At 37.3% G+C, this 27,426-nt stretch overlaps 1 protein-coding gene across 1 annotated transcript in view; it reads left to right on the forward strand.

Moving 5' to 3' along the window:
• Positions 1–27,426, forward strand: part of FBXL17 (F-box and leucine rich repeat protein 17) — a 496,926-nt gene that overhangs the window by 143,470 nt on the left and 326,030 nt on the right. Inside the window, exon 5 of the mRNA XM_038532171.1 lies at positions 17,200–17,307. Within this exon, the coding sequence (XP_038388099.1) occupies positions 17,200–17,307 (108 nt within the window). The remainder of the gene's footprint in view (positions 1–17,199; positions 17,308–27,426) is intronic.

Consider the following 27,426-nt stretch of genomic DNA (forward strand, 5'->3'; position numbering starts at 1 on the left):
TCCTCCTATTCCCTAATAATGCTTAAAATTTTGCATTTTTTAATATTTAGGGAAGAAATATAAGCAGATTCTTAGAAACTCAGTTTTGGTCTGCCCAAACAAAGTGTACTTAGATGTACTGTATATTGCTTTATAGTACATTTTCTTCTTATTGCATAGTTTATGGAAGTGATTTTAGAAGAATAAAGGCCACCGGGGTGCCTGGCTGGCTCAGTCGGTAGAGCAAGCAGCTCTTGATCTTGGGGTTGTAAGTTCGAGCCCCAGGTTGGGTGTGGAGATTACTTAAGAATAAAATCTCAAAAAAAAAAAAAAGGCCACAGAGAAATATACTACTAATTTATATTTACTGTCTTATATGTTAAAGTAATTGATATTCTATTTTTTCCAGATTTCTAAGAAAATGTATTATTTTGTTTCTTAAATTTTCCCATTCTATGAAAATTTTAGGTTAAAATGAAAGAATAAAGTTTAAAAAGTCCTCTCCCGTGTTTTTTTTTTTTTTTCCCTCATTAGCACTTTTCTTCTGTGACTATAAGAATAAAAATACTGATGTAGAACTTTGGAAAATAAAAAAAAAGCATAAAGAAAATTAAAATCACATTTATATAATCCCACTATAAAGAGATAGTTAACATTTTCTCTCTGCAAATATGCTTATTAGAAACATATTTCTACTTCTAATAATTGTACATTCTGCTTTTTTCAATTATGTTGCATTTTCCCCCTTCATTAAATGTTTTAAGAAACACGATCTTTCCTGGCCACATAGCACTCTGTCAAAAATATACAATATCATTCAATCATTTTAATATATTAGGGAAGTTTCAGTTTTTTCATTACTATAGATAGTGCTGCAGTGAGCATCCTGGTCCACAAATCTGCTGCTTTGCTTAGTGTGTTGCCTAAAGGTCCCCAGGAATGTTCTTTCTGGGTTAAAACGTATAAACAGCATTTTTACACTGTAGTTTAAATAAATATAAATGAAGTCATCTAGTATAATACCTGGCGAATAGACACTCAGAACTGACTTTAACAATAGAAATTTAGGATTTTATTTGCTGTTCCATCCTCATTGATAATGGTTTTTCTAGTAACTGCCTCTCCTGGAATTTTTTTTTTTTTTCTCCTTAAAGTAAGCTCTACACCCAAGGTGGAGAGGAAACTCATGATCCCAAAATCAAGAGTCATGTGCTCTACCTACTAAGCTATCCAGGTGCCCCTCCTGGATTTCTTTTATTCATTCATTTTCTCATTCATTTATGCATGAATTCATTCATGTACTCAGTAAATATTTATTGAGCACCTACTATTTTTCAGGCCCTGTGCTACTGGTACATTTTAACTTGGATTGGGGGGGGGGGAAGCATTATGAAAATACTTGAAAACTTCCTTGACCCCTATTCCTGGAGAAATGAATCTGTTCTCGACCTTATACAATGAGCTTTCCCCTTCCTGAGCTTCTAATTTAAAAAATGAAGTGAAGTAGATTTATACAGTATACTTTCTTTTCTCTGACAGAATTGACAAAGAAATGCCTTCTTTGCATTCAGGTTACTTAGCATGGCTGCTTTTGTGAAGGTTAAGTGTGCGTACCAGTTGGACTAGGTCAAGGGTGGGTGACGGACTCGCCATCTTACTTCCAATTATTGTGGGAACCTTATTAAATGAGGTGGGATTTTATAAGCTGTTTGAAATGTAAGAAAGAACATTCAGTGAGCTATGAATGTATTTGTCTGACATGATGAAAAATGTATAACCTAATTTTAGGTTTTGTTTTTTGATGATAGGTTTTCTTGTTTAAAGAATGTTAACGTGAATATGTAAGAAATGTTCTATATTCATACATTAGGATGTTTGTACTCTTTTTTTTTTTTAAACAAGTGATTATTGTCTTTCATTTATGATTAAAACACAGATTGTTAGGGCTTTATACCTTGGTTAGATTTTATTCATCCTGGGAAGCATTATCTCCTGTTAAAATATTAAAGCCTAATCTGAAATATTTTCACAAACACAAGTGACTTTTTGAAGGTTGTGCTCTTGCTTCTGTGCATTTTCTTTTTGCATATTATATATTAGCTTTTCCAGAGAGGGGTGTGTTCTTTGTTGCTATAGAATATTATACGTTTAAATGAAATCCACTTATATATTCATGAGTTAAAACATCTTTGTGGAAACCTTCCTTATAATTATGGGTAAAAATCTTTGCTATTCTACTTATTACCCAACACCTTGTATATTTAAAGGCATTACAAAGCCTAATTTTGGGTGTATACAGTTGTGCCTTACAAAGTCTTTAACAGTAGGAATGCACTGTCATAGCTACGTACTTAGAGTAAAAATTTGTCAAGTTAAAACGTTAATAATAGAATCAATGTACCCTAACAAAATAAAGTTATTTGGGCTATTTCCTTTTATTACCTATTATTTAAAATATGTTGCAAAATACAGGTTAACCTTTTGTGTACAGTTAAACTTGTTACTGGTATTTTACCAACCAAAAGTCTCATTTAACTTGTGTTTTTAACCCCCAATACGTAACTTCAGCCTGGTGAACATGTATGGAGTAGAAGAGTTAATGAATTGTTCTTTCTATTTACAATGACTTGGTGGTGGCAGGTGGGACATATTATAACAGAGATTTTCATTAAGTGCTGATTTATATTCTATCAAGTATAATGATAAGAATAAAAATTAACTTCGTACAGTAATGTTCCAGCTTCAAGGAATTGGAGAGTAGCGGCTAATGTTTATTGAGCACTTTGCATGGTAGGTGCTTAGCACATAGATCTCTTGGAATGCTCACAAGAATTCCATTAGGTTCATATCTTATTTTCAAACTTTTTAGATAATAAATATCTCCCTTAAAGTGACACAGCTAGGAAGAGGTAGAGGTGGATTTCAACCCAGGCTGTCTGAGTTCAGTGATTTCTTAGACAGCTATATAATCTGATATTTCTACTTGAGATAAATAAAAGGTTTAGCACCACTGATTTGAAATTGATACAATACTTGTGTTTAAAATGCTTTCATTCCATATTATGACCAGCCACTTAAGAAAGGGTATGACAGTGGGCATAAAAGATTCAGGAGAAACATGAGGAAAAGGAAAACCAAGACCCAGAGAAAGGAGGTGAGTTGAGGTGAGGTGAGAGATGGAAAGGGGAGAGGACAACAAATGGCTTGAAGAGAAAGAAAGAATTTTGGCAGAGGTTGGGGAAGGAAGCAGAGGATGCCTTGTAACATAGGTAAGGAAAGAACCAGAGAAAGTTTGAAAGTCCGAGTAAAATTCCTTTTATCATGGGTGGCTTTTCCCTTGCTTCGTGAATTTTGGCACGCCTTTTGAAATACTAACTAGCTTTTGCACTATTCAGAGTTTTTCCACTCTTCTTTATGTGTTAGCCCTCTGGGGCTTCATTTCATTTCTTCCTTTATGGTGAAACTTCATTCAAAGTTAGATGATTCGGAATTCAAGTTGTATGTATTACTTCTATTTTTTTCCTATTTTCTTATATAACACATGATACACATACGCATAATGAAATTTTGGTAAGCGATCCGTCTGGTGGATTTAATTTAGTCTTCATTCGTACTCTTGTGAATTTCTTTTATGCTCTTTGAAATGAATCCTCAAACTAATCATATCTGTTCATTTAAAGGTTTTATTTAGAAACAAAATAAAGTTTGACAGAATGGAAAGACTTTACTTTCAGAAAACTGAAACTCTTTTTTTTTTTTTTCCTGGGGTGCCATGACTGAAGAATTAATATTTATGAAGCAACAACTTTGTTTTCAATTATGTGTACTTACTACTTAATTGATCCCAAATTTGGTGCTCAAGTAGATTCTTTGGTTTTATTTTGCATGCATTATTGGTTATGTTATAATAAAAAGAACATGGAGCTCATATGTAGCCTTGGACAGTTTAACTTATCTACTTCTGGGGCACCTGGGTGGCTCAGTTGGTTAAACATCTACCTTTGGCTCAGGTCATGATCTCAGGGTCCTGGGATGGAGCTGCATGTAGGGCTCCCTGCTCAGAGGAGAGTCTGCTTTTCCCCCTGCCTCTGCTTCTCCCACTGCTTGTGTGCACACTTTCTCTCTCTCTCTCAAATAAATAAATAAATAAATAAATAAATAAATAAATAAATAATCTACTTCTTCATTTGTAAAATAGAAATTATACATGCCAGTTTATCTCACTGAGTGTACAAATGTGTACAAGTACTAGAAAATACTTTGTAAGTATTGTTGCTAAATATGCCTGTGATTGTTGTATTAGTAGATTGCTTTTAGATTCACCCTTCTGTAAAAGGATGAGCAGATGCAGAATAGACTAATTTTTCTGTTTCATTTAGATTATCCAAATATTGAATTTCAATAAAATAAAGCAGTATTAGTAAAAAAAAAAACTTGGTCAGCAAATTGCAAGAAAGTGGTTAAGTCATATCCAGCCTCTCATAGATCTTTTTAATAGGGACAAATATCTGTGCCATTAGTTCTGGGCCAATGTCTTTCCCTTTCACAATACTTTTAACGCATAACTTATAAATCTCTTTTTTATCAGCCAATCTGACTTTTCCAAACCCAGACTAACATTAAGCAAGATAGAATGAGAAAAAATCAGGGAAGGTCAAATAAGCAATCAAATGATCAGATTCTCATTGGACACTAATGGAATTCTAGACTTGTAGAAAATGATTAGTTATGAATTTCAATGCCCTTGTTGACAAAGGGTCAGTTTTTATAAAATTATGGTAAAATCTTAATGAGATTTTTAAATCACTGTATTGGATTATTATCTCCATAAAAACTATAAGTAGTTGATATTAAGTCTCACACGAACATTTTTGCTGAAACGATAATGGCATTATGGCTATGACTTTTAAAAGAGCCTTATCTTTTAGATATATTCTGAAATATATGCTGATAAATGTGATGTTTTAGAAGTGGATAGGACTATTGATGAAACAAGGTTGGTCGTGAATTAGCAATTATTGAAACTAGATGATTGGCAAATGGAAGTTTATTTTACTATTTTGTCTTCTATTGTATAATTTTGAAATTTTTTATAATGAAAAGCTAAAAGAGGGGAGGTAGGTAGGGGGGAGATGGGTGAAATAGGTGAAGGAGATTAAGGGGATTAAGAGGTACAAATTTCCAGTTATATAAAAGTCACAAAAATGAAAAGTAGAGCATAGGGAATATAGTAATTATATTGTCATAATATGGTATAGTGATGACTACATTTATTATGGCAAGCATTGGATATATAGAACTGCCTAGTCACTGTGTTGTACACTTGAAACTGATATGACATTTTATGTCAACTATACTTCAATAATAAAAAACTAAAAAATGAAATTTCAGTGTTCTTTGCTTTTGATTTATTAATGAAATAATTGTAGCATGCTAATTTAAAGTCAAAGTTACATTAGCAAATATGAGGTCTTAAATAATCCTTGTGTCTCTCATATAAAATCAATATTTATTATAACTCTTTGCTGAAAAGATATCAGGCATGTAATTAAGACTTAGCTTAAGATGTTTGGGGAGAATCTTATTTGTAATCATTAATTGTAATTTTTAGTCATATTTTTGGTTCATTTCCATGTGGACTACATAAGTATGGCATATGTAGAAAGTAATAATTCAATGACTGTATTACTATAGTGATCACACTTGTATCAAATGTTGAACATTTGTTCTCCTTACTAAATGGTAAACTCCATGAAGGCAGTCTGTATGTCTTAACCCGTTGTGTGGAGCACAGCATGTGACATATATAACATGTGCTCAGGAAATATTGTCTGATCATGGTTTAAAAGAAAATGATGTTTAAATAATCAGCTTTTAGATTTCTTTTAAACATTAAAGATGTGAATTTTTATTAAATGAAGAGACAGTGGTGAAGGTCTTACTGAAATGATTTATAAAGCAAAACTGTACTGTTTTGTCGCCAAATTTAAGTATTTACTGTTACGCGACAAGTGTCATTTTTATGTGTTTTTTGCAATACTGTTTCACAGGAGAAAGCTTTCTTGGGCATTAATTGTGAAAGAGATAATACGGAAAAGCAAAGGAAGATGAAAATGGAAGATTTGTTTGTAGATTTTCAAGATTTGACTGAACAAATGAAGAAATTTTATTGTTTCTTTTTTTAAAGCTCCTATAAGTATAATGTATATTTACCGAGTATTTAAATAATTTGCGGTTTTTATCATCATATGTACTTGACATACTCTTTGTCAGTTGTCAGGTGTGGGTACTTACTGATTCTGGCATGTGGTTAAGCCTAGCCAGGGTAACCTGTAGCGTGGTATATTAATATTCCCTAGGGGATGGACCCTGCTGTGGCCCTAGCCTTCTAGCCAGCTTCTTTGAGGTCAGAATATCCCTTTGGCTGGTCCTGTGTACACCTGCTGGACTTTGAAGTACAACTTTCCCTTCATCACCCTTCTCTCAGAGCCTTTAATGAATGGCTCCATTAGTCGTGGGCCTGCAGTAGGTATTAGCTCTACATTTCCTCTGTTACCAATGAAATAGATTCCTTCATTATTAAGTCATAACCGTGCTGCGTGGCTTTCAGTCCTCCATAAACTCCATAAAGGTTACATCTTCAACCTTGGTTCAGATCTAGTCGGAAGGCCTTGAGAAGCTGAACTAAACTCAATTGGGAGGTGAGGTACAGACTGAAATATTCCCAGGAATCTCTAGTAGTTGTGGGATCTAGACCTGCTCCTATTCCAACCTGTAGCTTCTTGCTTTTAAAGGCGAGGACTGTGCCTTATATTCATCCTGCATTAGTGTCTAACATGAGGTGATATAATAGGTACTCAGATATGTGTTGATCTACAGGGATTTAACAAACTGAACAACCCTGAGGGAAGTAAGTCCCTCATTAAATACTCTGTAAACGTGCCTATTTAATTTTTAAAGATATTGCTGATTTTATAGACTGGGATAGCCATTTACTACTGAGGTAACTTCTCTTCTGTTTTCTTAAGCCCATAATCTATTCACATGGTTACTACCAAATAGTTCCTCAGACAATCAAGCTCTTTTCTAACTGGCTCCTGCCCTGGAATCCATATAGCTTTTCCTGTCTGGTGAATCTTGCTAAACCGGAACACATGGAAATGTTTTGCCCTTTGGTTTTAATGCTCAGTTAGAACCCAACCTAAGCAGATTGCTTTATGCTGGTTTTATTTTACATTCAGAAAATGGGGGCACCCCACAGTCCCACTGACCACGTCAGCTCTAAGAGATGAAAAGAATAATCAAAGGTTAGCATTCCTCCTGAAAAGTCCTTGCAAGTAGACTCCCTATGCCTTTGATCTCTGTTGCTCTTTTTTCCTAGAGGTAGAAGGAAGGCTATGAGTGGGTTCTGAGGTCTTGAGTAAAATTTGCTAGTGATGCTGCTAATACCCCCACATTAGTTTTCCTGTCTACTCCAGAATTGAGGTGCTCCTGTTGCTTTTTTTGAAAATCCTATCCTTAGCTTCATGGAGCCATTTGTCTCATTCTTAGACTTTTGGGACAAATAGGATCAACAACTCACATTTTCTTGGCATTGTAAGGATTTGTTGGTTTTCAATACTGAACCAATAAGCCATTAACATACATCAAAACAGTACTTCATGTATTCATCCTGTTTTTGTTTTGGGAGCTTCTGTTGTAACCAAGGTCCTGTGCCCGGCACTGGGGATAGAATAGTGAATGGGATAGATGGGGAGACCATCACATAGTGAACAGGGAGAGGGGGTGGTGGGATGAAATGAGGTGGAAGAGATGGGCAGGAGGCAGATCCATTACTGCTTTGTAGATTATAGAAGGAGTTCAGATTTCATTCTTAGAGTAATTGGTACCAATGGAGGATTTTGAATTTTGACATCTGATTTTCCAGATCACTTTTTCTTGAAAGATCACTGTGGCTTGATGGGTGGAGAATAGATTGGTGGGGTCCAGAGCAGCAGAAAGAGGTTCAGCATGCAGGATGTTGAAAATGTCCAGGAGAAGGATGATACATCTTGGGCCATGGTGGTCCACTGTGGCATGGAGGTGGCATGTAGACCATGTGTAGACCCAAGGCCATCTTCAGTACTGATATTTGAAGGGTATAGTTAGCTATGGTTGTTAGAGTTAGTAATATAACTGTTTCTGTCTTGCCATTTACAACAACGTGGGTGGAGCTAGAGAGTAAAATGCTAAAAGCAAAGTAAGTCAGCCAGAGAAAGATACCATATGATTTCACTCATATGTGGAATTTTTTTTAAAAAGATTTTATTCATTTATTCATGAGAGACACACACAGAAAGAGAGAGAGGCAGAGACACAGGCAGAACAAGGAAGAGCAGGCTCCACGCAGGGGGCCCAACGTGGGAATCGATCCCAGGACCCCGGGATCACGCCCTGGGCTGAAGACGACGCTAAACTGCTGAGCCACAGGGGCTGTCCCTCATATGTGGAATTTAAGAAACAAACATGATCATGGGGGAAAAAAATAGAGGAAAACCAGACTCTTAATTATAGAGAATAAACCATTGGTTACCAGAGGGGAGGTAGGTGGAGACATTGGGGAATTGGGCGATAGGGATTAAGGAGTGCATTTGTGATGAGCACTGGGTGTTGTATGTAAGTTTTGACTCACTGAATTGTACACACTGAATATTACACTGTATGTTAACTAACTAGAAATTAAATAAAAACTTTAAAAAAGAGACAAAAAAATAGAACTGTTTCTGGATTGATTCCACAAGAATCATTAAGAAACCTTATTAAAAGTATATATTTCTGGGTCCTGGATTAGTAGGTTTGGGTTAAGTCTAGGAAAAACTTTTTTTTTAAGTTTTTTTGATCAAGGTCAAGAAATAATCTTATATTATTTGGTACACTCATGTACATTCTATAACGCCAGCAGTATAAACATGTCCAAAGGTTGCTCCACCTTTTAGAATTAATACTACAAATTCCTTTCATTCCCAGATACCTGATAAAGATAGGTCTCTCCCCTTATGTTCCAAGAAAACAGTTAAGTATTAAATAAGAATAAAATTGCATCTCTTCATTTAGAATTCTGAAATTTATGTAGAAGCTTCTCCCATCCTTACTCTTATTTTTTTTCTTCCTTCTAATCCTTTCTAGATGAAGGTACTTTCTTGGATTACCAGTTTCTACTTCTGTGGTTTTACAGTTTACTACTATTAATCCCACTTCTTCAACACTTCTTTTTTTTTTTTTAATTTATTTTTTATTGGTGTTCAATTTACTAACATACAGAATAACCCCCAGTGCCCGTCACCCATTCACTCCCACCCCCCGCCCTCCTCTCCTTCTACCACCCCTAGTTCGTTTCCCAGAGTTAGGAGTCTTTACGTTCTGTCTCCCTTTCTGATATTTCCCACACATTTCTTCCCCCTTCCCTTATATTCCCTTTCACTATTATTTATATTCCCCAAATGAATGAGAACATATAATGTTTGTCCTTCTCCGACTGACTTACTTCACTCAGCATAATACCCTCCAGTTCCATCCACGTTGAAGCAAATGGTGGGTATTTGTCATTTCTAATAGCTGAGTAATATTCCATTGTATACATAAACCACATCTTCTTTATCCATTCATCTTTCGTTGGACACCGAGGCTCCTTCCACAGTTTGGCTATTGTGGCCATTGCTGCTATAAACATCGGGGTGCAGGTGTCCCGGCGTTTCATTGCGTTTGTATCTTTGGGGTAAATCCCCAACAGTGCAATTGCTGGGTCGTAGGGCAGGTCTATTTTTAACTGTTTGAGGAACCTCCCACAGTTTTCTAGAGTGGCTGCACCAGTTCACATTCCCACCAACAGTGTAAGAGGGTTCCCTTTTCTCCGCATCCTCTCCAACATTTGTGGTTTCCTGCCTTGTTAATTTTCCCCATTCTCACTGGTGTGAGGTGGTATCTCATTGTGGTTTTGATTTGTATTTCCCTGATGGCAAGTGATGCAGAGCATTTTCTCATATGCATGTTGGCCATGTCTGTGTCTTCCTCTGTGAGATTTCTCTTCATGTCTTTTGCCCATTTCATGATTGGATTGTTTGTTTCTTTGGTGTTGAGTTTAATAAGTTCTTTATAGATCTTGGAAACTAGCCCTTTATCTGATATGTCATTTGCAAATATCTTCTCCCATTCTGTAGGTTGTCTTTGAGTTTTGTTGACTGTATCCTTTGCTGTGCAAAAGCTTCTTATCTTGATGAAGTCCCAATAGCTCATTTTTGCTTTTGTTTCTTTTGCCTTCGTGGATGTATCTTGCAAGAAGTTACTATGGCCGAGTTCAAAAAGGGTGTTGCCTGTGTTCTTCTCTAGGATTTTGATGGAATCTTGTCTCACATTTAGATCTTTCATCCATTTTGAGTTTATCTTTGTGTATGGTGAAAGAGAGTGGTCTAGTTTCATTCTTCTGCATGTGGATGTCCAATTTTCCCAGCACCATTTATTGAAGAGACTGTCTTTCTTCCAATGGATAGTCTTTCCTCCTTTATCGAATATTAGTTGCCCATAAAGTTCAGGGTCCACTTCTGGATTCTCTATTCTGTTCCACTCATCTATGTGTCTGTTTCTGTGCCAGTACCACACTGTCGTGATGACCACAGCTTTGTAGTACAACCTGAAATCTGGCATTGTGATGCCCCCAGCTATGGTTTTCTTTTTTAAAATTCCCCTGGCTATTCGGGGTCTTTTCTGATTCCACACAAATCTTAAAATAATTTGTTCTAACTCTCTGAAGAAAGTCCATGGTATTTTGATAGGGATTGCATTAAACGTGTATATTGCCCTGGGTAACATTGACATTTTCACAATATTAATTCTGCCAATCCATGAGCATGGAATATTTTTCCATCTCTTTGTGTCTTCCTCAATTTCTTTCAGAAGTGTTCTATAGTTTTGAGGGTATAGATCCTTTACATCTTTGGTTAGGTTTATTCCTAGGTATCTTATGCTTTTGGGTGCAATTGTAAATGGGATTGACTCCTTAATTTCTCTTTCTTCAGTCTCATTCTTCAACACTTCTGAATTAGATTTCCCCAGCCCTCTCCTATGCTGCCCTCTTTTGGACAGGTTCTCAGGATGTACAAGACTATCATAGTATCGACACCACACCTATTGTATTTGCAGAGATGCAAAAAGTAATGCTTGGAACATTCTTTCACAAGTAGAGCTATTGTGCCTTGATCCCTGCCACTCTCCTTCCTTGGGGCTGAAAGGAAGGCCTTGAATTTGCTCTTGCATTTGAGTGAAATTAGCACCACAAAATGAATCAAGGTGTCATTTGTATAAAGTAAAGAACATAGATTTCAAAACCTAAAAGACTAAGCTTCACCTTTTTTGCTACCTTTTAGTTGTATAATTTTGGGGAAGTCGGTCTCTAATAGGCTTATGTTAGTCACCTATGAAATGGAAATAATGATGCCTCTTACAGCTATTATGAAGATTCCAGATAATGCAGAGAACTTAGCTTGGCACAGGGTAAGGCCTTAATAAATAGAGCCGTTTTTATTATTTAGCTGTTCCATCACTTCCATTCCAATCCTCTTCCATTCTTTGGCTGCTAGTACCCCAGATCTTTACTGAATATGAGCTATGTGCAGAGACTAAATACACAATCCAAAAATCATACTTATAAAGTTACTCTCCAAGCAAAATTAGTGACCCTGTCCTGCTCACCTTCTGCTCTTTATTTTCCAGCCAAGAGTTTTTTAGTCATCTATGGCCATTTCCACCACAGTGGCTATTACACTTCTCCTTTGTATTAGAATTTTATAGGCCCATTATTTCTACCTCCTGGAGATGTTTCTCTCCTGTCCCCACGTTAGATCTCACAAGAATGATCTCCGATTCAGTGCAGCTCCCAAGAGTTTATCAGAACCAATATCCTCTTCCTTTTTCCCTTTCTCCCCTGCATTTGCTTCTAGGTTAGCCACAGGAGAAGGCCCCCTTAAGATTCACAAATTGAAGCTCTACTAGAATCTTTGTGCATGTTTGTATTACTCAGACTTTTCTTGGTTTTCTCAACTCTGAAGATACAACAGACATTCCTTACCACCAGTGCTTTTCTCCTTGTAACATGAAATGCACCTGCATCCTCTTTATGCAGATGTAAAAGTGTAGCTTTTAGAATGCCAGTTTAGGACTATGGTCCTTCACTACCTCTGCTATTTGGAGAGAGGACACTATTGAATCTGAGGTTCATCTTCCTCTTCCTCTCCATCACAGCTTTGATTAAAAGTTCAAAATTTGCTTTGCAAGCTGATCTCATTCTCCCCTTCTTTTTTGATGCTTCTTTCCAAAACCTGAGCTACGTTTCTGTTTGCATACTAATTCCTGTCTGCTGCCTGGTTTTCCCACAGTCTCTCAATAAATATAATCCTTCAAGGCCAACCATTCCAGGTTGGAGTTTTTGTTGTTCTCCCTTAGGTAGGCTCCATGCCCAGTATGGAGCCCAACATGGGGCTCAAACTCATGACCGTGAGATCAAGACCTGAGCCGCCACCATGAATCTTAAACTGAACTGACTGAGCCGCCCAGGTGCCCCTCAAGTTGGAGATTTTTAGCATTACTTTATAGCATATAGTTTTTTTTAGACAAATGGTTGGATGTTTGTATGCAAAAACATGAATGATCACCTTACACAGTATCCACAAAAATTAACTCCTAGAGCATTATAGACCTAAATGCTAGAGCTAAGAGCACCATTAAGAAAATGAAAAGACATAGCACAGGATGGAATAAAATATTTATGAAACAGGTATCTGATAAAGGACTTGTATCCAGAATATATAAAGAGCTCTTACAACTTACTAAGACAACCTAGTTTTAAAAATGTGTGAAAAATGAAACTTACATGAGTCAGCAATTCTCTCTCTAGATATTTATCCAGGAGAAATGAAAATATATGTCCATACAAAGGATTGTATGTGAATGATCACAGCAGCATTATTTATCAAAACCCAAACTGGAGGGATCCCTGGGTGGCGCAGCGGTTTAGCGCCTGCCTTTGGCCCAGGGCGCGATCCTGGAGACCCGGGATCGAATCCCACGTCGGGCTCCCGGTGCATGGAGCCTGCTTCTCCCTCTGCCTGTGTCTCTGCCTCTCTCTCTCTCTCTCTGTGTGACTATCATAAAAAAAAAAAAAAAAAAAAAAACCCAAACTGGAGAATTCAAGTATTTATCATCTGGTGAACAGATAAATAAAAGGTCTTGTAGCTAGCTATACGATGGAATTCTGCTCAGCAAAAAAATGATACATGTAGCAGCAAGGATGAATGTCCATACGTTATGCTAGTGAAAGAAGCTAGAAACAAAGCACTGCTTATGGTATAATTCTATTTATATGGAATTTCTAGAAAAGGCAAAACTCTACAGCGATACAAAGCAGGTCACTGGTTGCCTAGTGGTGGGAGCTATGAGTCACTGCATATGGGCAAAAAGAATAAAGGGAATTTTGGGAGTGCTGTAATGGAAGCACTTTAAAACTGGATTGTGGTGATGGTTGCACAACTGTATAAGTTACTAAAACCCAATGAACTATGCCTTCCAATGGGTGGATTTTATGGTATATAAATTATAACCCATTAAAACTGTTTTAAAAATTCTCCATAGCACCTGGGTCATGAGATAGCTACCCAATTTTTGCTTTCTCTGTCCCCAAGAAAATGACATAATCCCTTATACCTTCAACAGTATTTCTCAAGGTTTCAGGTGCATGAGAATCACCTTGGGAGGCACTTGGCTGGCTTAGTCCATAAAGCATAAGACTCTTGATCTTAGGGTTGTGAGTTTGAGCCCTACATTGGGTATAGAGATTACTTATAAATTCATACATTGGAAAAAAAAAAGAATCACCTGGGGATCTTATTAAAATGCAGATTAGGATTCAGTAGGTCTGTGATGGGGTCTGAGATTTTGCATTTTTAACAAGCTCCAAGTGATGCCAGTGCTGTTGGTCTGAGGACCACACTGTGAATGAAAGGCCTTGGAACTTGTTCATAACCCAGGCTGCACGTTAGACTCTCCTGGGGAGCTTTTAGAATAAAATTGATGCAGTTCTCTGCCAGAAATTAAATCGGGAAGCTCTTTAGGTGATTCTGATGTACAGACAGGCTGAGAACCTTAACAAAATGAAATTCTTTTTACCATAATGGATCAGTAATAAACTTCTACCTAAGTCTGCCTCACTCTCATCCCATGGTTAGCCCATAACCTAGAGCCCCCAAATTATGATCAAAATCTCTTGGAATAAATAGAAGAGTAAGCTAGCATGCTTTGACTATGGTTTTTTTTTTTTTTTTTTTTTTTTTTTTTTTTTTTTTGACTTATTTTCTTACACATGTCAACCCCTTAGTCTTGGCTAAGAATTAGAATGCAGAAGAAAGGAGGAGAACATGCAATGATTTTGATGATAATAGCTAAAATGTATTGAGCAATTGCAATGTACCTTGCACTGTTCAAAGCATTTTACATGCATTATCTACCCTCATATTTTACCCTGTGAGCTAGGTACTATGATTTTCTCTGTAGTAGAGAAGGAACAAAGTATAGAGAGATGAAGTGACTTGCTTAAAATCATACAGCTAATAAGTGGTCCACCTGGGATTTGAAAAGAGGCAGTCAGGCTGCAGGGTCTCAGAGAAGCTGACACTCACCAGTGCCTGCCTCTTGCAGTCTGTACTTCTTTTTGCCAGATGTTTAGCCTCCAATTTCTAACCGATCTTCTATCCTTGGGAACAGAACCAGACCCCACCCAAATCTTCAAGGCCCTTTTGTTAGTCTCCTAAGACACACCCAAGCCTACTAAGGGTGTTTCTATACCCCAAGGTCTTCAAGAAGACTTGACTTCTGGGACTCTGTTGATGCTGAGCTCTTTTATTCTGATTGCTTGAGCTGAATGAGAAAGACCCGCAAACCAAATTTTTAGTACCCCTTTCTCTTCTGTCTGAAAGATTTAACACCTTGTACCTGAGCTTTGTCATGTGTGTCCTTAATCCGTATCTGAGTTCCCTCTTCTTTCCTTGAAGATGGATGCAGGAAAGGCTAGATGTTAGAGTGAGATTGGGCAGGGTATTTAACCAACTGACCATAAGTATTTTACCTCTATTAGCTCCCACCCCGCTTGTAAAAAAAATAGAAATTAGTTTCCATTGAGGCTTCCAGCAATTTTAGTTGCCTGGAATATTCTTTGTTAACAGAACATTTTTAGAAAGCTGAGTGTCAGGAAGGCCCATTTTTAATTTATCAATGGCACCCTTAGTCGTAATATGCTAAAGCATACTTTACTTTTGAGGGCAGAATTAATCTTTTATCAGATGTACCATGGATGCTGTTGGTTTCATTATTTTAGGAAGATGTTCTTGTGATTGTTTTAGAATTAATGCTACCCACATACCTTTATTTTCTAATATCTATTCAGAATAGATAAGGAAGATACAAAGAGTCAGCCATAATAAAGCTAATGCAAAGGAGAATTGTCGCTGCTGTTTGAGAAACTAACAAAGGTGTTTAACTTGTTGATTTCGTCTTGACTGTGAGGATAGTGAATCTGAAATTAAGCCTATGGTAGAGAATATTTGGACCTTCTTTTAAAAGCTACCACTTTGTGGAACAGTTAAGAAAATTTTAGCACAATTACAAGAGGATTATTTTATACTCTGAAATTTTCTGGAGAGTGGCAGGGAGGGGACAGAAAATGAAATTTAACTCAGGCTTTTGTTTAAAGCAGGGTTGGGTAGAAATGTCAAAAGGTGTCAAGGTAATTTCTTTGCAGCACTGGGACCTCAAACTTTCACATGTTTAAGAGTCACTCAGGGGTTTATTAAAAATGTAGATTCTTAGGCCTCACCTTTTTTGGTTCTGAGGTTTTAAATAAATGCAAGTTTTCTAATACGTATTACATTAGGGTTTTCTCGAGAAACAGAACTCATACAAGGGGGGGTGTGTGTGTGTGTTTCTATAAAGAGATTATTATAAGGAATTGACTCATGTGTTTACAGAAGCCAAGAAGTTCCAAATTCTGAGTTTGCAATCTGGAGACGCAGGAAAGCTGATGATACAGTTCTAATCTGAGTCCAAAGGCATAAAAACCACTAGAGCCAACAGTATAAGTTCTAGTCCAAGTTTGAATCTGAAGGTAGGAGATGAAGATAACCAGATAGAGAAAAGGAGAGAAAGAGAGAGAGAGCAAATTCTCCCTTACTCAACTTTTTTGTTCCATTCACACCTCAGATGGTTTAGATGAGGCCCACTCAAATTGAGGGGGACAGTGTGCTTTCCTCAGTTTGCATTTAAAAGGGTAATATCATGAGAAATATCCTCACAGACCTATCCAGAATACCGTTTCACAAAATATTTGGGCACTCCACAGTATAGTCAAGTTGACACATAGAATTAACCATCACGCTACCCAAATTTAAAAAGTTTGAAGCAATGAGGGGCAAAATCAGATTCTTTAGAAGAAACACTTGAGAAACCTTATAAAGAGACCATTATTGCATTTTAGGAAACAATTATATAATTTCCATTATAAAAAATGTTCAGACTGAGCAAATCCATAGAGACAGAAGAATGCTAGGGGTTGGGCACGGGGTTGGAACAGAGGACATAGGTTTTCTTTTGGGGGTGATGAGCTTTTTCTAGAATTAGATATTGGTGCTGGTTGCACAACCTTGTGGAGATGCTAAAAACCACTGAACCACACCCTTTGAAAGGGTGAATTTTATAATATGTGAATTATATGTCAATAGAAAATTTATATGTCAAGAGAGATTTGATAGAAGAAATGATAGTAGAGAATGTCTACATCTTTGGTATGTTTTCTATGAAGAAGTAAAAAAAAAAATGGCATGATAGAGAAAAGGGAATTTAGGACAAAGGAAGAATTAAACAAAACAAAACAAAACACAGGAGAGAGGTTCCTGGCTGGCTCATTCAGGAGAGCATGAGACTCATGATCTTGGGGTTGTGAGTTTGGCTGGCTGTAGAGATTAAATGAATAAACAAAAAAAACCTACAGAAGATATTGCTATGTGTTTGTATACAGATTCAAATGATCCAGTGGAAAGGAAAATATTAGTGATGCAAGATAGGAGAGAAGGAATGTGCAGGAGCCAAATCCTTCCACTCACTGGAACACCACCTTTGATAACTTTCTTCACGTCTCTTCCCTAGGTAACAGATCAGTCGGTGAAAGCATTCGCTGAACACTGTCCTGAACTTCAGTACGTTGGCTTCATGGGTTGTTCAGTTACTTCGAAAGGAGTCATTCACCTAACCAAGGTAGGTTCCATGGTTCCATCCCCTTAGCTTTTTTCTTTTCTTTCTTTTCTTTTCTTTTCTTTTCTTTTCTTTTCTTTTCTTTTCTTTTCTTTTCTTTTCTTTTCTTTTCTTTCTTTTCTTTTCTTTTTGCTTTTCTTTCTTTTTTTCTTTTCTTTTTTTTTCTTTTCCTTTTCCTTTTCCTTTTCTTTCTTTTCTTTTTCTTTTCTTTCTTTTCTTTTTCTTTTCTTTTCTTTTTCTTTCTTTTCTTTCTTTTTTTTTCATTTTATTAGAGAGAGACCAGGAGCCTGAGTCCCGGGAGTGGCAGAGGGTGAGGGAGAGGGAGAAACAGACTCCTTGCTGAGCAGGAGGCCTGTCTCCGGCCTGGCTCCATTCCAGGAGATCTTGACCTGAGCTGAGGGCAGATGCTTAACCGACTGAGCCACCCAGGCGCCCCTTCCTTAGTGTTCCTGTCATTCATATCAGTGCCCTAGCATTGTTAAATGTACTTGATTGAGGAGCAGTCAGACTGTTAACAGATGTGTATTATGGTTTGATAGTTAAAATCAGTTTAAAGCAACAATACCAAACTTAGCTTTTCTTAAATGGGATTTCATTTAAATAAGAAACTTACTTTTTTTTGTTTTTTCATTGCTAATGACTATGAAATATATGCATTAAAAATGATCTGTATGACAAAAATTGTTTAAGCATTAATTTATTACATTTAGAATATATTTTGATTGAGGTTTTGTTTATTTTATTTTAAATTCAGTTAATTAACATATAATGTATTATTGGGTTCAGAGGTGGAGGTCATGATTCATTAGTGTTAAATAACACTCATTCCTCATTACATCACGTGCCCTCCTTAATGCCTGCCACCCAGTTACCCCATCTTCCCATCCCCCATCCCTCCAGAGACCCTCAGTTTGTTCCCTGTGATTAAGAGTCTCTTATGGTTTGTCTCCCTCTCTGATTTCATCTCGTTTTGTTTTTTCCTCTCTTCCCCTATGATCCTCTATTTTGTTTCTTAAATTCCACATATAAGTGAGATCATATGATAATTATCTTTCTCTGATTGACTATTTTCACTTAGCATAATACCCTCTAGTTCCATCTACATCATTGCAAATGGCAAGATTTCATTTTTTTGATGGCTGAGTGGTATTCCATTGTGTATATACCACATCTTCTTTATCCATTCACCTGTCAGTGAACATCTGGGCTCTTTCCATAATTTGACTATTGTGGATATTGCTGCTATAAACATTGGGGTGCAGGTGCCTCCTCAGATCACTACATTTGTATCTTTGGGGTAAATACCCAGTCGTGCAATTGTTGGGTCATAGGGTAGCTCTATTTTCAGCTTTTTGAGGAGCTTCCATACTGTTTTCCAGAGTTGCTATACCAGCTTATAGTCCCTGCAAGAAGGTTCCTCTTTCTCTGCATCCTCGTCAACATCTATCGTTTCCTGTCTTGTTAATTTCAGCCGTTCGGACTGGTATGAGGTGGTGTCTCATTGTGGTTTTGATTTGTATTTCCCTGGTGCCAAGTGATAACATTTTTTCATGTGTCTGTTGGTCATTTGTAAGTCGTCTTTGAAGAAATGTCTGTCCATGTCTTCGGCCCATTTCTTAATTAGATTACTTGTTCTCTGGGTGTTGAGTTTATAGATTTTGGATACTAGTTCTTTATAGATCTTGGATACTAGCCCTTTATCTGAAATGTCATTTGCAAATATCTTCTCCCATTCTGTCAATTGTTTTTTGGTTTTGTTGACTGTTTCTTTTGCTGTGCAAAAGCTTTTTATCTTGATGAAGTCTCAGTAGTTCATTTTTGCCTTTGTTTCACTTGCCTTTGGAGACATATCTAATAAGAAGTTGCTGTGGCTGAGGTCAGAAAGGTTGGATTTTGATGGATTCTTGTCTCACATTTAGGTCTTTAATCAATTTTGATTCTATTTTTGTGTCTGATGTAAGAGAATGGTCCAGTTTCATTCTTCTGCACGTGGCTGTCTAATTTCCTCTTTGTTAAAGAGACTGTCTTTTTGCCATTAAATAGTCATTCTTCCTGCTTTCTCTAAGATTAGATGACCGTAGAGTTGAGGGCCCATTTCTGGGTTCTCTATTCTGTTCCACTGATCTATGTGTTTTTGTGCCAGTACCACTCTGTCTTGATGACCACAGCTTTGTAATACAGCTTGAAGTCCAGAAATCTGATGCCACCAGTTTTGGTTTTCTTTTTCAACATTCCTTTAGGCTATTGGGAATCTTTTCTGGTTCAATACAAATTTTAGGATTATTTCCAACTCTGTGAAATAAGTTGATAGTATTTTGATAGGGATTGCATTGAATGTATAGATCGCTCTAGGTAGCATATTTTAACAATATTTGTTCTTCCAATCCATGAATATGGAACGTTTTTCCCTCTCTTTATGTCTTCCTCAATTTATTTCATGAGTGTTCTGTAGTTTTCTGAATACAGATCCTTTGCCTCTTTGTTTAGGTTTATTCCTAGGTATCTTATGATTTTGGGTACCATTGTAAATGGGATCAAGTCCTTAATTTCTCTTTCTCCCATCTCATTGTTATTGTATAGAAATGAAACTAATTTCTGTGCATTGATTTTATATCCTGCCACTTTGCTGAATTCCTGTATGAGTTCTGGCAATTTTGGGGTGGAGTCTTTTGGGTTTTTTCATATAGAGTATCATGTCATCTGCAAAGAATGAGAGTTTAATTTCTTCTCTGCCAATTCAGATGCCTTTTATTTCTTTTTGTTGTCTGTTTATTGAGGCTAGGACTTCTAATGCTATGTTGAACATCATTGGTAAGACTGAACATCCCTCCCATGTTCCTGAGCTTAGGGGAAAAACTGAGAATGATATTCTTTGTGGGCTTTGTTTTTGTGGATTTTATGATACGTAGGTATGTTCCCTCTAATCCTACATTGTGAAGAATTTTAATCAAGAAAGGATGCTGTACTTTTTCAAATGCTTTTTCTGCATCTATTGAGAGGATCATATGGTTCTTGTCCTTTCTTTTATTAATGTGGTGAATCACACTGATGGATTTATGGATGCTGAACCACCCTTGCAGCTCAGGAATAAATCCCACTTTGTCATGGTGAATAATCCATTAAATGTACTGTTTGATCCTATTTGCTAGTATTTTGGTGAGAATTTTGGCATCCATGTTCATCAGAGATAAGCGTCTGCAATTCTCCTTTTTTAGGGACTCTTTGTCTGGTTTTGGGATCAAGGTAATGCTGGCCTCGTAGAAAGAGTTTGGAAGTTTTCCTTCCATTTGTATTTTTTGAAATGGCTTCAGAAGAATAGGTATTAGTTCTTTTTTAAATGTTTGGTAGAATTCCCCTGGGAAGCCATCCAGCCCTGGACTCTTATTTGTTGGGAGATTTTTGGTGACTACTTCCATTTCCTTGTTGGTTATGGGTCTGTTCAGTTTTCCTATCTCTCCTCTTTCAGTTTTGGTAGTTTTATATGTCTCTAGGAATACATCCATTTCTTCCAGGTTGCCTTCTTTGTCGGTATAATAGTTGCTCATAATATGTTCTTATACTTGTTTGTATTTCTTTGGTGTTGGTTGTGATCTCTCCCCCTTCATTCATAATTTTATTTATTTGGGTCCTTTCTATTTTCTTTTTGATAAGTCTGGCCAGTGATTTATCAATTTTATAAATTCTTAACCAGCTCGTAGTTTCATTGATCTTTTCTACATATTTTTGCTTTCTATTTCATGGATTTCTGCTCTAATCTTTAGTATTTCTCTTCTCCTGCGGGGTTTAGGCTTTATTTGCTGTTTTTTCTCCAGCTCCTTTAGGTGTAAGATTAGGCTGTGTATTTGAGACCTTTCTTGTTTCTTGAAAAAGGCTTATATTGTTATATACTTATCTCTTAGGACTGCCTTTGCTGCATCCCAAAGGTTTTGAACAGTTGTATTTTTCATTTTCATTTGTTTCCATGAATTTTAAAATTTGAGTTCTTTCTAAGTTTCTTCATGTGACTGAGTTCCAGTTTCAAAATATGTGGTCTGAAAATAGGCAGGGAATGATCCCAGTCATTTGGTACTGGTTGAGACCTGATTTGTGACCCAGTAAGTGATCTATTCTGGAGAATGTTCCATGTTCACTGGAGAAGAATGTGCATTCTATTGCTTTAGGGTGGAATATTCTGAATATATCCATGAAATCCATCTGGTCCAGTGTGTCATTCAAAGCCCTTGTTTCCTTGTTGATCTTCTCCTTAGATGATCTGTCCATTGCAGCGAGTGGGGTGTTTAAGTCCCCTACTATGATTGTGTTATTATCAATGTGTTTCTTTATTTTTGTTATTAATTGGCTTACAATTAATTATACAATTAATTGTATAATTGGCTACTCCCATGTTAGGGGCATAAATATTTACAATTGGTAGATCGTCTGGTTGGATAGACTCTTTAATTATGATAGAGTGTCCTTCCTCATCCCTTATTACAGTCTTTGGTTTAAAATCTAATTTATCTGATATAGGATTGCCACCCCAGCTTTCTTTTGATGTTCATTATCATGAGAAATGGTTTTCCACCCCCTCACTTTAAAACTGGAGGTGTCTTTGGGTCTGAAATGAGTCTCTTGCAGACAGCATATCAATGGGTCTTGCTTTCTTATCTAATCTAATACTCTGTGTCTTTTGATTGGGGCTTCTGGCCCATTTTCATTCAAAGTAACCATTGAAAGGTCTGAATTTAGTGCCTTTTATTACCTATAAAATCACTGTTTCTGTATATTGTCTCTGTTCCTTTCAGGTGTATGTTACTTTTGGGCTCTGTCTTCACTTAAAGGATCCCTTTTAATATTTCTTGTACGGCTGGTTTGGTGATCACAAATTCTTTTAATTTCTGTTTGATCTGGAAGCTTTTTATCTCTCCTTTTATTTTAATGACATCCTATCTGGATAAAGTATTCTTGGCTGCATGTTTTTCTCATTTAGTGCCCTGAATATATCATGCCAGTCCTTTCTGTCCTGCCAGGTCTCTGTGGAGAGGTCTGCTGCCAGTCTATTGTTTCTACCCTTGGAGGTTATGGATCTCTGGTCATGAGCTGCTTTCAGGATTTTCTCTTTGTACCTTAGATTTGCAAGTTTCACTATTATATGTTGGGGTGTTGACCTATTTTTATTGATTTTGAGGGAGGGTTCTCTGTGTCTCCTGTACTTGAATGCCTGTTTCCATACCTTCTCTCCTGCACCCCCCTTCCTTTCCTTTTCTTTTTGGATCCCAATTATTCTAATGTTGTTTTGCTTTATGATATCACTTATCTCTCAAATTCTTCCCTCATAATCTAGTTGTTGTTTATCTCTTTTTTTCAGTTTCTTTATTCTCCATCATTTTTTCTTCTGTATCACTAATTCTCTCTTCTGCCTCACTTATCCTAGCAATTAGAGTCTCATTTTTGGCTGCATTTCATTAATAGCCTTTTCGATTTCAAATTGATTAGATTTTAGTTCTTTGATTTCTCCAGGAAGGGGTTCTCTGGTGTCTTCCATGCTTTTTTTCAAGCCCAGCTGGTATCTTTATAATCATTATTTGAACTCTAGTTCTGACATCTTACTTATGTCCATACTGATTAGGTCCCTGGCAATCAATACTACCTCTTGTTCTCTTCTTTGAGGTGAGTTTTCCATCTTGTTGTTCCATTCAGAAAAGAATAGATAAATGAGAGAACAAAATACTAAAATAGCAACAATGACTTCAGAGAAATATACACTAAAGAAATCAGAAGAGACCAGGAACAGACAAAAAAATTTGATAAAAAGAGAGAATATAATCAGACAGGTGAAGAGAATAGAGCAATATACTGGATCCTGTGTGTGTTTTGGTCCATTTGTTAGAAGACTAGATCCCAAAATTGTAACGAAAGAAAACTTATAGATGTATAAAAAAATTAAATGCAATGAAAGGATAGAAGGTAACTGTAAGAATGAAAATTAAAAGAAAAAAAGAATATAAACAGGTGAACAGAACAATACACTATATCTTGATTGCATTTTGTTTTGTTAGAATAAACTACATCTTAGTGTTGTAAAGAAAAATAAAATTAACTATATTGAAAGGATAGAATGTAGCATAAAGATGAAAATTAAAAAATACTTTAACAAAACAAAAAGGAGAAAAAGAAAAAAGCAGATATGATCAGTCAGACAGGTGAAGCGAATAGAGCCATACACTATATTCTGGGTATATTTTGGTCTGTTAGAAGAAACTGTGCCCCAAAATTATAAATAAATAAATACATACATACATATATACATACATACACACACACACAAAATTAAGTACAATGCAAAAGATAGACTGTAACTGAAAAAATGAAAATTAAAAAAGACTAAAAAGGTGATTAAATAAAAATTGATTGAAAAAGGAAAGAGAAAAGAATTAACATTGCAAGACTAAAGAACCGTGGGGGAGAACCCCATGAGTTCTGTAGGTTGTATTCCCCAGGCCTGGAGTTTGTCCTTCCAGTGATGGTCGATTTGCTCTGGGCTGGATGTTTTGCTGAGCACCCACCCTCCTGCACTGCACCATGTGGTTCACAGGTGCTTTGTCCCTGGGCAGCACTGCACTGCCTCTGCCGGGAGCCAGGCCAAGGCTTCTGCTCCCAGTTGCTCTAGGTGCCTTGTGTTCCCTGAAGGCTTTCTGTGCACTTTAGAGGATGAGGGTGAAAATAGGGGCCTCCCAGTCCCTAGCCCCAGAGCCGAAAGTTCAGGACCCCCCCCCCCCTCAGGGCGCCCTCAGGGACAAGCAGTCCCTCCTCTCCCTGGATTCTGTCCACACTCACGCTCACCCGGCCTGGGACCGAGAGTTTCTGTCTCAGGCACACGGCCCTATCTGACCCTATCTCGGGTCTCCAAATCCTCCGGACTCCTGCGGCTTACACCCATGTACTCCTCTCGTGGAGGTGGGGTTCTCGAGCCATTTCGGCCACTTGCTGGGCCCTGTGTGGAGAGAGGTTACCTGCCCGTGCTGTGGTCTGTGGTTTAGAGCAACACTGGGCTGAAACCTGAACCCACCCCCCCATCCCAGGCTCGCTGATGGCAGATGCCTGGCAGTCTGCTACACACACACCCCCTCTTCCTGTGACCCTGAGACCACACTGTCCCGCTGAGGATTCGGGGCTGATTTTGCTCTTTGCTGCTCTGTACTGTCCAGTAGCAGCTTAGGAGGCCCCCTCCCTTCCCCTCCCTTCCCCTCCCTTCCCCTCCCTTCCCCTCCCCCACTTATCGTCCCCAGATCACCTTGATTCACTTCTGCACACCTCCTACCTTGCAGAAAGGGGTCGCTTTTCTTTTTTTAAATTTATTTATGATAGGCACAGAGAGAGAGAGAGAGAGAGAGAGAGAGAGAGTAAGCGGGCTCCATGCACCAGGAGCCTGACGTGGGATTCGATCCTGGGTCTCCAGGATCGCGCCCTGGGCCAAAGGCAGGCGCCAAACCGCTGTGCCACCCAGGGATCCCGTGCTTTTCTATTTGTAGAGTTGCGGTGATTCTTTTCCTAGAACTCCGGTTGGGTTCGCAGGTGTTCCTAATGATTTAATAGCCATCCAGGTGAATTCTGGGACCAGATGAAACTAAGGTCTCCTGCTCCTCTGGCGGCTTGGATGCTGCTCCTTGACTGAGGTTTTAACTGCTTACAAATCACTAGGTCCTTTGAGCCTTTGCCTTTTAGGAGGTGAATATGGCGGGTTGCATATGATTAAGCTGAATATGTAAAATGAAAAGAAAGGTGAGTCTGTGTCAAAAATTAACCTAGTTCAGAGAGTTCACTTATATACTGAATATATGAAATCTCATATTTTAGCAATGATGATAATGCTAGTTTCTTTGGAATCTCTCACTTCTGTGTCATCTTCTCTTCAGAACTTTAAAATAATTAGGAACTAATTCCTAATGTGTTCATGGAAAGGCGGCTACAAATTTATCTGTGTATTATCTGAAATTTGTTACTGTATACATTTTAACTGTATCGTATAGTACTTAGGAGAATAGGTATGAGTCTGGCCTTTCCCGTGTAATAGCTGAGTAACCTTCTCACTCACCCTTTCTTAATTTCACTACTATCGGGAAACTGCTGTGTTAGCAGCACAGTGTTGAAATAAAACAGGTGAGATCCAGGTCTCTGTGGGTTTGGTCTCTTCAGGTCTCTTTAAGCTTACAGTTTAGTGGGAAATACTCTTTTTCTTTCCTTCCTAGAAAAAAGAGCAAATGATTGTGAATTCCTTAGGACTCTGGCAATAAGGCACAGTTGATTGGAGCCTGGGCTCTATTGTTAGCTTCGGTTTGAATCTTAGCGCTGGCCCTTAATTATCTAAGTGGAGAAATTCTTCTTCAGGGTATTAATTGAAATAATATATGCAAGGTGCTTGCTTCACTATCAGGATTGCAGTGAATGCTAGGTAAATGTTGGCTACTAATATTAAAATTTTGCAATATCTAAATTGCTGGAAAGTTAGAGCAAACTTTGAGAAAAAAACATCAAATCACTATTTGGGTCTAGTGTGTCTGAAACAGGTTCTGTGGTTGTCCTGTGTCTTCAGTGACTGATAACTGATCAGCTTTAATTGTATTTTGAGGATCAGAGCCTAAAGCTAGTGGAGAAGAAAAGCACGTTATTCTCAATTATTGCTCTGTCAGACTATCTTAGTGTAACCAAGACCATACATAACCATAATTTTTATTCATTTCCTATAGCCTTGGCCTGAACATCTTGGTGGATGAATGTTTTTCTAGTCACATCTAATGTTGTTTATAGTGTAGAGTAGAAATGCCTTCGGATGAACAGATTGTGCACAACTGGTGTTATAATGACCATATGTGGGATTTTTATGATCACTTGAAATTGTACTCATTAAAGACAAAACAAGACTTATTAGATCAGTAAGTGCTTCTCTGAGCATTTTGAGATGGCCAAAAATTATGGTACACTGGTACTTAAAAGATCAGAATGACTCTCTGTGACAAAATAGCAGCTATAGCAAATAGCAAATGTCTGTTTTGGAAGGCTCAAATTGCTGAGAATGTTCTTCTGAAGATGATAGGCCAGAATTGGTGGTTTTGATTGTCAGTAGTCTGAATCTACTGGATTAATATCAAAGCTGGTCCACAGACTTTTGAGGATCATCTTTGTTGCTCAGCACAGTTTTTTGCTTTAATGAGAAGACTGGTTTATGGTATAATATTGCTTAGTTTCCTAGATTCATTTTAGCATGCATAGCTTCTGCAAAGCTGTTTAAATTGTTTTATCTCTTGAAAACCAAGGGTAGAACTCAGGTTTTAATGAAAATAAAAACTTTTTTTGGTAAGATATTTGCATTCTGGCAGTTTTCATACTAAGACATTACACAAAATGTAATTTACATTCACAAAATGTTTATTAGTATATAAATGCTGCTAGCAAGTTGTATCATCCTTATTATCATCATGGTGTGTTATTATAAGTAAATGACTAGAGATGTGTGAGATACAGAGTGTTGAGAGCTATTGGTCTAAATATTTTTAATTTTATATGGTTTAGAAATTCTCTCCGACATACTACTTTTCTAAGTCTTTGGCTCTCAGTTTGCTAACAACAAATGACATAAAATCTCCATGCCTTAGTTTCCTGTCTATGAAGAGATGTGCCTGAATTAGGTGATCTGTCTCTAGTTTCTTGTACCCAGAAGAATCTACACATTTAAGAATCATTGACCTGGAAGGGACTATGCAGGGCTCTCCCTGAAACTAAGAAATGTCAAATCTTTGGCAATTTAGAAAGGAAAATTGGGGATTTGTGACAGCTCGGGAAGAAGATAGAAGATTGGGAACAGGTGGAAGGATATTCATATCCTTTAAATATGGTTCCTTCGGTCTGATTTTACTTTGATGTGCTTAGCCTGAGCTAGACTCTTATTCACTTTGCAATATTTACTGACTACACACCTTTAGTCTTAAGAGAAATTCTGCTAATAGCAAACAATATTGGAGGTCTTCCTTTTACGCTCCTATGACTGTAAATTAAAGTCTTGAAATAGCTGAGACTGAATCCACCCAAGTTGAGAAGATAAAGTAAGGTTTACCGGACTGTGTTTGGAAACTATAGATCAGTATT

Source organism: Canis lupus, chromosome 3 (assembly GCF_011100685.1).
Source record: "Canis lupus familiaris isolate Mischka breed German Shepherd chromosome 3, alternate assembly UU_Cfam_GSD_1.0, whole genome shotgun sequence".
Classification (NCBI taxonomy): Eukaryota; Metazoa; Chordata; class Mammalia; order Carnivora; family Canidae; genus Canis; species Canis lupus.